This window comes from Macaca nemestrina, chromosome 12 (assembly GCF_043159975.1).
Source record: "Macaca nemestrina isolate mMacNem1 chromosome 12, mMacNem.hap1, whole genome shotgun sequence".
Taxonomy (NCBI): domain Eukaryota; kingdom Metazoa; phylum Chordata; class Mammalia; order Primates; family Cercopithecidae; genus Macaca; species Macaca nemestrina.
Window position 1 is genome coordinate 69116971 of NC_092136.1, and position 13204 is coordinate 69130174.

The 13204-nt window shown below is 38.1% G+C and overlaps 2 protein-coding genes across 2 annotated transcripts in view; both read left to right on the forward strand.

Moving 5' to 3' along the window:
* Positions 1-6408: 6408 nt before the first annotated feature.
* Positions 6409-7336, forward strand: LOC105468908 (olfactory receptor 51B4). The gene is given in 4 exon segments (XM_011719404.3): positions 6409-7037; positions 7039-7137; positions 7139-7188; positions 7191-7336. Coding segments are annotated over 4 exon segments (924 nt in total).
* A 273-nt stretch (positions 7337-7609) lies between these two features.
* LOC105468621 (hemoglobin subunit epsilon 1) overlaps positions 7610-13204 on the forward strand; it is a 34916-nt gene continuing 29321 nt past the window's right edge. The window contains exon 1 of the mRNA XM_024788747.2: positions 7610-7763. The gene's annotated coding sequence lies outside the window, so the exon portion shown is untranslated. The remainder of the gene's footprint in view (positions 7764-13204) is intronic.

Sequence of the window (13204 nt, forward strand, 5' to 3'; positions counted from 1 at the left end):
GGAGGCAGCCTGTCTGTTCTCAGATCTCAAACTCTGTTCTGGGAGAACCACTACTCTCTTCAAAGCGGTCAGACAGGGACATTTACATCTGCAGAGGTTACTGCTGCCTTTTGTTTGTCTATGCCCTGTCCCCAGAGGTGGAGTCTACAGAGGCAGGCAGGCCTCCCTGAGCTGCAGTGGACTCCACCAAGTTCCATCTTCCCTGCCACTTTGTTTACCTACTCAAGCCTCAGCAATGGCGGGCACCCCTCCTCCAGCTGCGCTGGTGCCTTGCAGTTAGATCTGACTGTTGTGCTAGCAATGAGGTAGGCCCTGTGTCCGTGGGACCCCCAAGCCAGGTGAGGGATATAATCTCCTAGTGTGCTGTTTGCTAAGACCCTTGGAAAAACGCAGTATTAGGGTTGGAGTGACCCGATTTTCCAGGTGCTGTGTGTCAGTTTCCCTTGGCTAGGAAAAGGAATTCCCTTACCCCTTGCACTTCCTGGGTGAGGCAATGCCTCTCCCTGCTTCAACTCTCACTGGGTGGGCTACACCCTGCCTTGCACCCACTGTCCTGCACCCACTGTCCAATACGCCCCAGTGAGATGAACCGGGTACCTCAGTTGGAAATGCAGAAATCATCCGTTTTCTGTGTCTCTCACGCTGGGAGCTGTAGCCTGGAGTTGTTCCTATTCAGCCATCTTGCTATCCATCGACACATAAATTTCTCTTCTCCTGCCATCCCAGCTAGTGAAGAGGCTGAGGAAGAAAGATCACTTGAACCTAAAATTTGAGGCTCCTGTGAAATATGATCATGCTACTGTACTCTAGTCTGGGAGATGAGTGAGACCCTGTCTCTAAAAATAAAATAAAGAAATAACATTTAAACAAAGTCTGTTCTTGAGCTGTTGTTATGTATTTCTCTCTGTACTATAATTGACATAAAAGTTGAAGGCACAGAAAAAATAAACAATAAAGAAAAGAAGATAGCATTTTTTGACTTGCTTGAACTATGAATTTTATTACAAATAAATGTAAAGGTCTACAATTTGGCCAAAAAACCCCACAATGGCTTGATTACATTAACAGCATTGATTCACTCAACTATTTTTTCTTGAGCACCCACCATGTGACAACCTCTGGGTTAAGCACTGAAAATGCAACTGAGTTAACATCTTTGAGAAGTTGTCTTTACTGTGATTGCAATCCGAATTGACTCTATAATAAAGTTACTTAAAAAGCTACAACTGCTTAACTATAATTCTAAAACAGAAAGGCTCTGCAAAATGAATTATGCAATGCATTAATGCTGAACGATCAAAAATCATATTTTGGCAAATTCTTACTTGAATATATGAGAGGATATTTAGTTTTTATTCCCTGAGTATAAACAGATGATAGTTGACAGAGTGTTACTCGTGGCAAGTGCCATATATATTATGTAGAATATGCCATTATTACTTTATAAATCTGAAAGACTGAATTTTATATGTGTTGTCAGACAAAAATTTAGGGTATAGAGTTGTGGGCCTGCCCAATCTTGGACTGCTTTAATAGAAACTCAGCACATGATCCAATGCAAAAAGAAGGTTCAGAATGGAACTGTTATGACAATATAGGGATTATTATGTGCAATAAGGAGTAGCATCATAGAAATGAATCAGGATTACAAATCATTATGTGATACACAGTTAAAAGATTCACATAAATATCTGTATCTATCTATCTATCTATCTATCTATCTATCTATCTATCTATCATCTATATGAGTGCCTAAAAGTTCAAGGTTTCAGTGAAGTATGATCATTATATCGTGTGTGTTTGCATATATATGAGTTATCCCACAGGGTAGTTTGTTTCCAATCAGTGGAAAGAGCAAATATATGTCTGATGCACAATCATCGAGATCATGTTCTTTGTAGGAACATGGATGGAGCTCAAAGATATTATCCTCAGGAACCTGCTACAGAAACAGAAAACAAAACACCCCATGTTCTCACTGATAAGTGGTAGCTGAATGACGAGAACACATGGACACATGGTGGGGAACAACAGAAACTGGGGCCAGTCGGAGACAGAGGGTGGGAAGAGGGAGGACATAAGAAAGTGTAGCTAATGTGCTCTGAGCTTAATTCCTAGGTGATGGGGTGATCTGTGCAGCAAACCACCATGGCCCACGTTTACCTATGTAACAAACCTGCAGATCCTGCACATGTGCTCCTTAACTTAAAAGGAAAAAGAAAACATTAAAAGGTTAAGTGGTGGCTCAAGGATTTTGCAAAGTATTGAGTTAGATCTTATTTTTAAAGGTACTGTGGTCTTTGAGAATACAATACATAAACAGTTTGAAAAGGGGCGATGTTTTTTAAAAGTCAACATTTACAAAGTGGCTGATCTTCCCACTTTAACACTTCTAAAACACTTGACAGCAACTCACAAAGGTCGTGCTTCATCTAATGTTAGGGACACAGCTCCTCTTAGAGACTCTCCTTCCAAAGAAAAAATGAAAGCCATGGGGACCAACTTCAATGACCCCGATCTTTCCTAGGTGAAGGAGAAAAACAGGATTATTTGACACAGTGTTCCCAAATAGCCTATGTGGAAATGAGCTAGAATTACCCTTTGGGAGTTGTTTCTTTAACAAATATGTTTCTTATCAAAATACTGAATAAATATGCAGGATGTAGCAAATAACCAATACTCAGCTCATGCTCAGAAACCACAAAGAGAAAATTGTGGCTCAGGTAAGGAAATCCAAGGATTCAAGTGCAGCAAGCAAGTTTAAGGATTGCTTTTATACCCGGTTTATGCAGCTAATTCTTGAATAAAGACTTAAAAAGCAAAAGGTTTTTAAAAAAAAAAAATTGCATAAGGAATTCAGGAAAGGGGCCACTATATAGAAAGGTAAACTTGGACAGGAGAACCACTATTTCTATTCTATGGATGTTGGTTCAGAATATGAGTTTGTGATTTGGGTTAGATTAACCTAATTTGAATTCTTTTATAACACATATCAGTTGCGTGATCCTAGGTTAATTTCTTAACTTGTCTAAGCCTCAATTTCCTCTCCAGAAGAATGTAAATAATATATTGTCTGTACTTTTTTGTTTTTTTAATTCACTTTTTCTCTCACAGCCATTAAGAAATTGGTGAAGTTCACCAAAAGCTTAGTTTCTCAAAACAATGAACTTTCTCTATTTGTATCTTACTTGACAATGGTATGATATTTTTCACTATGAAACCACCATATTATCTACTCCTATAAACTTTCTTTTTCACTTGTTTTTGTAAATAGAAATCAACTTTGCTACCCTCTTATATCTCTGCCTACTGCTTTGTCTATCTCATTTGAGATCTTTTCTCTTTTTATTCTGAAGTGAAGTTTTTCTTAGGTTCCCAACGTTCTCTCCACAACTACTCTCCCATTTTAATTTGTACTTAAGGTACGATATATACAATCACTTAAAAGTTGAGAATTTTCAGATAACCATCTTCATCCCAATGGCTTCCCATTATCAGTTGACTTTTAAATTTTATTTCATTTTGTTAATTTCTTCTAAAGGAACACAATTCTTGGGCAATACATGAAGATGAAAAGGTGTGGATTCAGGGGATACTGATTGTACAGGGTGCTTGCAGATTATCTGGAACTAAGTAGAAGACTTTCTTTTCCGTTTGATTAACAGGATCTTAATACACCCTTTCTGTCTTCACTTTTCAATTTATGTATTTATGAATGGTTTGTGAAACACTTTCTCGGCCTCTAGTCAGCATGGCAAGTTGAAGAAGCTCTGGATGATGGATCTATGTTACCTTCAGAAACTCTTAAGGACTCTGGGATAGTTGCTTTCAAAGAATCAGTCTAAAGGCACTCAGAAAGGGGCAAGAGAATAGTGAGCTCCAGTCATGCTTGAATCCCTCATGGGGCCTCTATGCTTGCTTCAGAGTGATAAATTCCACCCAAGTTATGACTGTCACTAATGTCATGTGTCATATTCTAGGAGACTCGCTAAACTGAGTAGCTGTTCCCCCAGAATATTTGGGTATGTGGACAGCTTCTGGTACTACCAAATTTGCCACAATCAAATGCCAGTGTGGCTGCTGCTAGGGACTACAGATAATAAATAGGGTACTATCTTTAGGTTAATACAAACATACTCATAAATTGTATAATCACTGCAAGTGATTACCATGCCGTTTTAGTTCCTAACGCCAGAGCATCCCAGGCTTTGAAACACAGTTTTAAGTATAATTGGGTCTTCTCCCGCTTCCTCCTCTTCCTCCTTCGGGTTAACTTTCTGGGTGACAGTAAACCTAAATATGTGGTTAACCCCTATCCTGTACAGCAAATTGTGGCATTTATCCATTCTCTTACAAGGCAATTTGGAAGGTTAAGAGGACTTATAATGATATACACGTCGCTCCTGTGGAGGCAGGTCAGTGTTGCCAATGTGAGCCCCACATACGTCATAGTTCAGAGGATCAAGTTAGCTGGCAGTATTTTTAGCACTCACATCAACAGGGTATCTGCTACTTCAGTGCCCAGACTAACATTTTTGTCATCAACGGTGTCTCGTGAAGTGACAGCCATTTCCAAAGTCCTTTCATATTTTCTCTATCCATCTCCTCTCACCAGTAGTTGCTTATTGTTAGATGTTACTATGTGCCCATATTCTCAGACATATAATTATTATTGTTTCTTTTTTTCTAAAATGAAAATGGTGCACAGATTGTTTCATTTTATTTTTTCTGAGTTCCTTTTTCATAGTATCAGTAGTAACATTTATAATAGCAAGTGGTATTTTAAAAGATTCTGGACACATATAGAATCATATTCTATGTGGGATTGGGGAGAAACTGATGTTTCCCTTGTCATTCTCTTTGTTATTATTATAATAAATCTGTTACAAAATTTCTTGGTGACATGCAAACAAAGAAAGCCTGATTTTGAAAGAGTGTAATTATAAATAGGTTATGTTTCAAAGTTCCCTATGAAGATCCTTATACATTTTTCTCAATATGAGCTTCGTAGATTCATAATGATTAGAGGGTCTATATGATTGTGTCTATCAGCAATATAGTTGCCATATTTTCTCTCTAGGTGTCCTTATATTTTCTCTAGAACTGGCTTTGTGAAGTTTATGAATTCAGTCACCAATTTCTGGTGTTACTATTGCCCTTCAGATGAACATATTTTAAAATCTATGACTCTATATAAGTATTAGGCTTTTGTGGAGGTCCTCATTGTAGCAATCTATCTTTAAAATATTTCTGTTAGGAGCTTCCAACTTGAGTCTCTTTTCCTGTTTTAAAGTTTGTCTCTGATGTTATAGGTCTCAGACTTTTTACAGCACTGAGAATTTGCTGAATTTCAAGTACACTAAGTCATTTCATCTTTCTAAAATGAGTTTACTAACTGCTCACCTGTCAAGATTTCTGTAGACACTGTCATGAGATAAGTTCTTTCCTGTTTTGAGAGAGAGAGAGAGAGTTTGACTCTGTTGCTCAGGCTGGAGTGCAGTGGTGTGGTGTGGTCATAGCTCACTGTAGCATCAAAGTCCTGGACTTTAGCGATCCTTTTGCCTCAGCCTCCCCAGTAGCTAGGAACAGAGATGCATACTATCATTTCCAGTGAATATATTTTTTTCTTTTTTACAGACAGGGTCTTGTTATGTTTCCCAGGCTGATTTCTCTTCTTATTCACAGTCCACTTGATATGGCTATATTGATTAAAACATTTCTCAATTATTTCATGGTAGCTGGCTCATTTCTGTTGATTAGGCATTTTTTTCTCGGTGGTTAATTCTGAAAACAAATATCTCATTAATTTCATGTCTCTTGCTATGTTTGCCAGTCTGAGTTCTCTTTTTATTCACAGTCCACTTGATATAGCAATATTGATTACAATATTTCTCAATTGTTTCATGGTAGTTGGCTTATTTATATTTATTAGGCATTTTGCTTGGTAATTAATTCTGAAGACAATTATCTCATTAATTTCAAGTGGAAAAATTTGAACTGACTCAAATTGGATAGAAATACCACAAGATCCCATATGATAAATAATATGAGGAGGAATAGAAGAGTGAAGGGAATGAAAGAGAAGCAAGGATCCTATTTGCGACCAAGAGTCAAGGCTAGGAGCATAGACATAAGATGAGTGTTGAAAAAATAAAGGTTGTATGCTTCACAGTGAATTGGAATTATTATTCTGACTATGATTATTGTTATTTGTTTTTCTAGGGAGAGGCCTTGTGAATACAGGCTTACGATTAATTAAGTATGAGACAATTCAGAAAAATATTTAAGCTTTGAGGTAAAAAGTGGCCTGATGATGTGCTACAAGAAGATTGTGAGAGAAAAAAAGAAAACTGGATATTTGGAAGTCATAATCCCTAAAATAGATCCTCTCCACCTGCAAAACCTACCATGTGATCTGACAACAGTGCTACCCCCTTCCTGCTGACTGGTTTCCTGGGCTCAGAGGCAATTCACCACTGGATCTCTATTCCCTTCTTTGTCATCTACTTCTGCATCCTTTTTAGAAATGGCACACTTCTTGTCCTCATTTGGAATGACCACAGCCTCCATGAGCCCATGTACTACTTCCTGGCTATGCTGGCAGGCACGGACCTTGGGATGACACTCACTAAGATGCCCACTGTCCTGGGTGTCCTGCTGCTAGACCAGAGGGAGATTGCCCAGGCTGCCTTTTTCACTCAGTCCTTCTTCATTCATTCACTGGCCATAGTAGAATCAGGTATCTTGCTTTTTATGGCCTATGACCATTTCATTGCCATCCACACACCACTGAGGTACAACTCCATTCTTACCAATTTCCGAGTGATGAACATAGGACTGGGGGTACTGATGAGAGGTTTTATGTCCATTTTGCCCCTAATTCTTTCACTCTACTGCTACCCATAGTGTGGTTCCCATGTTCTCTTGCGCACATTTTGCCTTCACCAAGATGTCATAAAATTTGCCTGTCCTGATATTATGTTTAATCACATATATCCAATTATTCTGACTGCTTTAACTGTGTTTTTAGATGCTAGATGCTCTAATATATATACTAATCCTTAAGACAGTGATGGGCATTGCGTCTGGACAAGAGCAAGCTAAAGCTCTCAACACTCGTGTCTCCCATATTGACTGTCCTAGTATTTCACATCACTGTGATGGGACTGTCAGTCATTCACAGGTTTGGAAACATGCACCTCATATGGTCCTCATTACCATGAGCTATGTCCATTTTCTCTTTCCTCCATTCATGAATCCTATCATTTACAGCATCAAGACCAAGCAGATTCAAAGAAGCATTGTTCGCCTATGTTCTGGGCAGAGTAGGGCTTGAACCCTTATTTCAGAATCTCGAGATCTCTGGGATTTCTGTCCCTCTCCCATTACTGAAAGGGAATCTTGGTTTTATATCCACACTCTTTTTTTTCTTCAGAGTTAGATTCAATTGTAATTATTATATGAAAAAGCTGATGTGAGCAAGAAATTTTTATACATTTATGTGTATGTATTAAAAATACATACGTGTATGTATTAAAAAATAACGAACTATAGACTTAGATATCACCACCAATTTCTATTTCCCCTCTTGCTATTTCCCCAGTGATGTTGAAGAAAAAGAATACAGGAAGCAGAGGAGATAGAACAATCTGGGTTCTGTATCCAAAAGAAGAGTAACTACGATTTCAGAAATAGTCAAGATAAGTGGACTAAAGCAGCTTGGGTCAAATACAGTTCATGTAAAGAAAAATGTGCGGTTGGAGGTACATTTTATGTGTCTTATAAACGTGAATTTCAATAACACATGATCATATTTTCATCTCCATACTTGGAATCTAATTACTGTGAAAAGGATTTTGCTTGATTAGTAAGCACACTTGTGTGAGGCCAAACAGCAAATATCTAGAACTTTAGGAAGCTTATTCCTGAAATGTAATTTCACTTAGTATATCAGCATATTTATTACTAAAAGGCTTGTGATACAGACTAACAGCTAAATAGCACCAAACACATTTCTTATCATCTGGTGGAATCCAGATATCTCAGCCCCGTTTTCCTTCTTCCCATTGTTTGCTGAAACTAACTTAATAATTTTTCTTCTTTCTAGCTTTCTATTTTATCTCCTGACATTTTTCTTCTGAAAAAAAATAACCAACTGTAGATTTAGATATCACCACCCATTTCTATTTCCCCTCTTGCTTCTCACATAAAAACACTCGGGACTTTTTCACTTCATGAAATAGTTTTGATAATTAATGCAAAAACTTGGCAAAAGTAATATTATATTTTAGGAAGTTTTCACTGATGGAATAGTTTTTTCCTTCAACCTTCTTCAAAGTGCTTGTAAGTTTTTATGCTGTTCATTGTGGCTAAACCACAGTCTACTACTTGCTATTAATGTAACAGGGATGACAATTTCTCCATCTACTGTTAGTTCTATGCTAGTATTTGCAGCTGGTCTCCTTATAGAAAACCAGTCTCAAAAGTTGCATTCATTCCCCTCTGAAGACAGCTGTTTCTTCCTATTTTTAAATTCTCGTCAAGCTTGCTTCTAATATCTTCTTTTTTGATTGAAAGTCCATGTTCAGAACCCAGTATATAATTATTCCATTCTAAATTCTCTCTGCCTCACTTAAGAAATCTTTCATATTTATTTTATATCTGGGCAGTGAGCACTCTGAAAATATTCCAGAGATTTGATAAGAAAATACTTACCAAAAACTAAAGCTAAATAATGTAGGATTTCCCCAAATTAGAAGAGCCATTTGGATGCAGGAAAAATCAAAACTAATAAATGTCTACTCCTGAAGGATTCAGTTATTGTGCTAATGGTTTGTTCTTTGAAAGTAAGACCTAGGGGGTTTATTCATTGTCATTTTAGTTGTTATTCTCTGTGTAAAATTTATTTATTTATTTTTCCCAAGTTGGCATACAGAGTGTATTCTATTTAGAAACATCATTTTCTGGTTACCTTTGTTATCTGGTCTAAAATGCACATTGTACTAACATACAAACTACATTTAGGAAAGCCGCATCTCTATTGACCACTGAAAGGATGTCTGTAAGAGTAAAAAACATAGTGTTATTAAAATTTTCAGGCAAATAAGGGTTTTTTTTTTTTTTTTGTAAAAGTGGCAAATGCAATGTATTTGTCAGTAGGGGATTACAATGCTATTTTCTTGATTGTTATAAGAAGACAGCCTACAACGATGTGTAAATGTGTAATGCAAACTTAGGTATGATAGTGAAGTCTAAGAAGCAGAGGTATCTAATTATAAATAAGAAGAAGTGGTAAGATCAAGTTGAGAACTCAGGTTTTCTCATGTGTTAGCAAGGGATGGCATAATATGATATTATAGCCTATTGATCTTTAAACAGCCTGTATCAATAGCCAAAAATCATTTAAAAAGGATAAATTTTAAAAATCACTCATTTTCTTAGGTAAATGTACATTTATGGGTTTTAATTTTAATTATATTCATAACCTATATATTATTTTTTACAGCTTCTTAGTTTGAAAAACCTTTTCGATTATTAAGCCAACATCCACCTGCTGATCCAGTGATATATAAGGACATTTACTGCACCATTGAAGTAAAATCAGTGTGCTTTCAAACAAGTGCAGCTTCCAGACAAGTCTCTTAGACCTCATCCTCACTCTTACCCTGACTGACAAGTTTGCCATACTGGAGACCTTTGTGAAGCAGGCGTTGTGTCTATAAGCTCTCTTAGAGCTCTGCTCGGAGGAATTATCAAGTCAGCACAGTTAATTCTCTGTCACACTGTTAGTTCAGCCAGGGCAGCAATTGTATTTCCTTATCAGCAGATTGTCTTCCCAAGGATAACTACCTGCCATTCTATAAACCCCCAAAGTTATTAATGCAGTTCTTTAAAAATACACAATGTTATTTGTCTGGTGTGGCTAAAGCTTATTTATTTATTTATTTATTTATTTATTTATTTATTTATTTATTTTTATAGACATGATCTTGCTCTGTTGCCCAGGCCTGAGTGCAGTGGTGCCATCACAGCTCACTGCAACCTTGAAATCCTGGGCTCGAGCAATCCTTCTGCCTCAGTTTTTTGAGTACCTAGGACTACAGGTTCATGCCACCACACCTGGCTAATGTTTTTCTTTTTTGTAAATATGGGATCATGTTGTGTTGCCCAGGCTGCTCTCCAACTCCCAGCCTCAAGCAAGCATCCCACTCTGGCCTCCTAATAATAGGGACAGGAGGAAGAGAAGTTTTAGGCAGAAAAGGGCGAGATCCCTGGTGTGCGCCCTACCCTCAAGCCTGGAACCACGGCCCAAAGTGAGAACTCTACATTCCTGTTTTCCCCACTCCAATGTTGCGTTTTCCCAAACAACTTCTGGTCTGCCCTGCCCCCCATCCTGGATCCATAAAAACCCCAGGTGCCACTGTCGGAGAGCAGAGAAGGGGAGAAAGCAGCTGAACGTCGTCGGAGAGAAGCAGCTTGACTTTAGGGGAATGGCCTGATGGTAGAACTCTTGAGAAGAGCCCAGCCAGGGACAGCTGGACTTCAGGGGAAGAATACCTTCTTGCCCCATCCCCTTCCTTGCTCCCCTCCCCATTGAGAAGCACTTCCATTGGCAGTAAAATCCCCTGCACTTACTATCTTGCAATTCTTTCCTGTGACCTGATTTTTCCTGGATGCTAGATAAGGGCCTAGGATACAGAAAGCTGTCACACTGGCCCTCTGCCCTCAGGAAAAGACAGAGGGTCCACTGAGCTTAAGCCATTTGTGGAAGGCAAAGCTAAAAAGCTAAAAGAGCGCACTGCAACCATGCCCTTTGGGACTTGGGAGGTCACAGACACTCCCCATGGATGCTGCTGGGGGACCTGCATGGAGTTTTGCTCCTGCTGGTACCCAAAAGCACTCACCCAGCTCCTGCACTGTCTCACCTGCATGCTCCCCCTCCTGCAAGGGGTTGAGAGTGGCAGGCTGAGTAAGAGATGCACCCCTGTTTTGAGGCCCATGAAGAGGTCAAAGGAAAATTTCCTGTTTCACTAAAGTGCTGGGATTAGAGGTGTGAGCCATTGCACCCAACCACAGAACTGATTTATTGAATTCACAAGAGACTTTGATTTCTTACAGTTGTAGGAAACATCCTATTTCAGCTGTTGTTCCAAGTTTTACATGAATCAATTTATTTCATGTTTGGACCCCTTCTTACTTAAGAAGGGACAAATGCACTCACACAGGAATATACACACACACAAAAGTAACATTTAACTTTCAAACATCTTATTTATGAAGACAGTATTAGGCAAAAATTTAACAATACTGATTCATAAGTGGGAGGTTATTGTTTTAGATGTTTAATGACTTAAACATGGTAACAAAATGTTGTAGTTTTTCTTTTCTTTTTGCTTGAAATCTAAGAAATATTTTTTACTAGTACATTAACAAATATTTTACTAAGCCTCTAAAAATCTCCTTTCTCTGGGCCCTGTCTCCTTCCCATTCCTTCATGGGTGGCTCACAGACATGGGCATGCCTATGCATACACCTACCTGTTGGGGGGCTGTGTGTGGCAGGGGTGTGTTTCCCATCTTTCTGGCCATGTGATATTCTCCAGGCCTCAGTCATCAGTTTCCCTGTCTCTAAAACTAGAGCATTTTCTCTCTTTCTTTGTTTTCCTTTATCTCTGTCTCTGTCACTCTCTGTCTCTCTCACTCTTAATTAGCATACTTTAAAATTGACGTATTCAGTATAAAGAACAGTTCTATCATCCCCAAATAACTCCCTCATCCCAAATAACACACCTACCTCTAACCCCTGGCAACCACTGATCTATTTTCTACTATGATAGTTTTGTCTTTTCAAAATGTCATACAACAAAAACGATACAGTATGTAACTCTTTGAGGTCAGATGATTTGACTTAGCATAACTTTGAGATTCAGATCAGTTGACATCTTTATCAATATTCCTCTTTACTTGAGTAACATTCCTTATATGAATGTTTCATTATATGGAGGTAACAGTTTTCCTACCATTTCCCTATAATTGTCCATTGGTTAGTGGTAATCTCTACTTCTGTTCCATTTTGACCACCCTTTCCCATGGCCATTCCTGAGATATTTCTCTCAGCCAGAACTGTTTACATTCACTTGAAGTGCCAGGTCCTTCTATCTTTCTAGCTGTCTTATTCATGCACTTTCTAGAAATCACTTGTATCTTAATATGTCTATATTATATTTATCATTCCCTTCCTTTCTTCTCTGTTTGTCTCATAAATATTCCCTCAGGAAACACCCTCCCATGCCATTCCCTTTATCTGGCTTCTTATTCATTACTCTTGCTGTATTCATTAGCCTTAACTCCTCTTATAGCTCACCCCAGCCTCTTGGCATTATTATCAAGTGTTATCACAGTTGAACGGCTGGATCCAAAAGTAGTGACCAATAAGGAACAGAAAATAAAACTTGCATAATAGGGATAAGCGTTGGTACTAAACCTGAGCTTAGTATTTTACTCCATAACTACAAGGAAGATATACAAGTATTTCTCTAAGGTAGTTTGAAAAGTCTAGATATAGAAACTGGATCCTCACATGAGTTCAGTATATAATTATAATAGAATAAAACATCAATTATGTATTTAAGTTGCTAGTGTCTTAAGAAGTTCACATTTTTATCTAACTGATTGTCACAAAAATACTTCAAGTTACTTTTCATTATAATTCTGACTACACGTGAAGAGACTGACACGTAGGTGCCTTACTTAGGTAGGTTAAGTAATTTATCCAAAACCACACAATGTAGAACCTAAGCTAATTCAGCCATAGAAACACAATATGTGGTATAAGTGAGGTAGAGGGATTTCTCTCCTTCCTATGCAGTCAGATGAATACTGAGATAGAATATTTAGTTCACCTATCACACATTAGATGGGACTTTACATTTCTGTCTGTTGAAGATTTGGGTGTGGGAATAACTCAAGGTATCATATGCAAGGGATGCATGAAGGCAGGTGAGTCTAACAGAAAGGGAAAGGATGTTGGCAAGGCTATGTTCATGAAAGTATATGTAAAATCCCCATTAAGCTTCTTTCTGCCTGCATTGGCAATGTTTATGAATAATGTATATGTAAAAGTGTGCTATACACTCATAAGCATTTCATGTGCCTAGGGGTGTCAAACACTTTGAGTTTGTAAGTGTATACTTCTCTAATGTGTC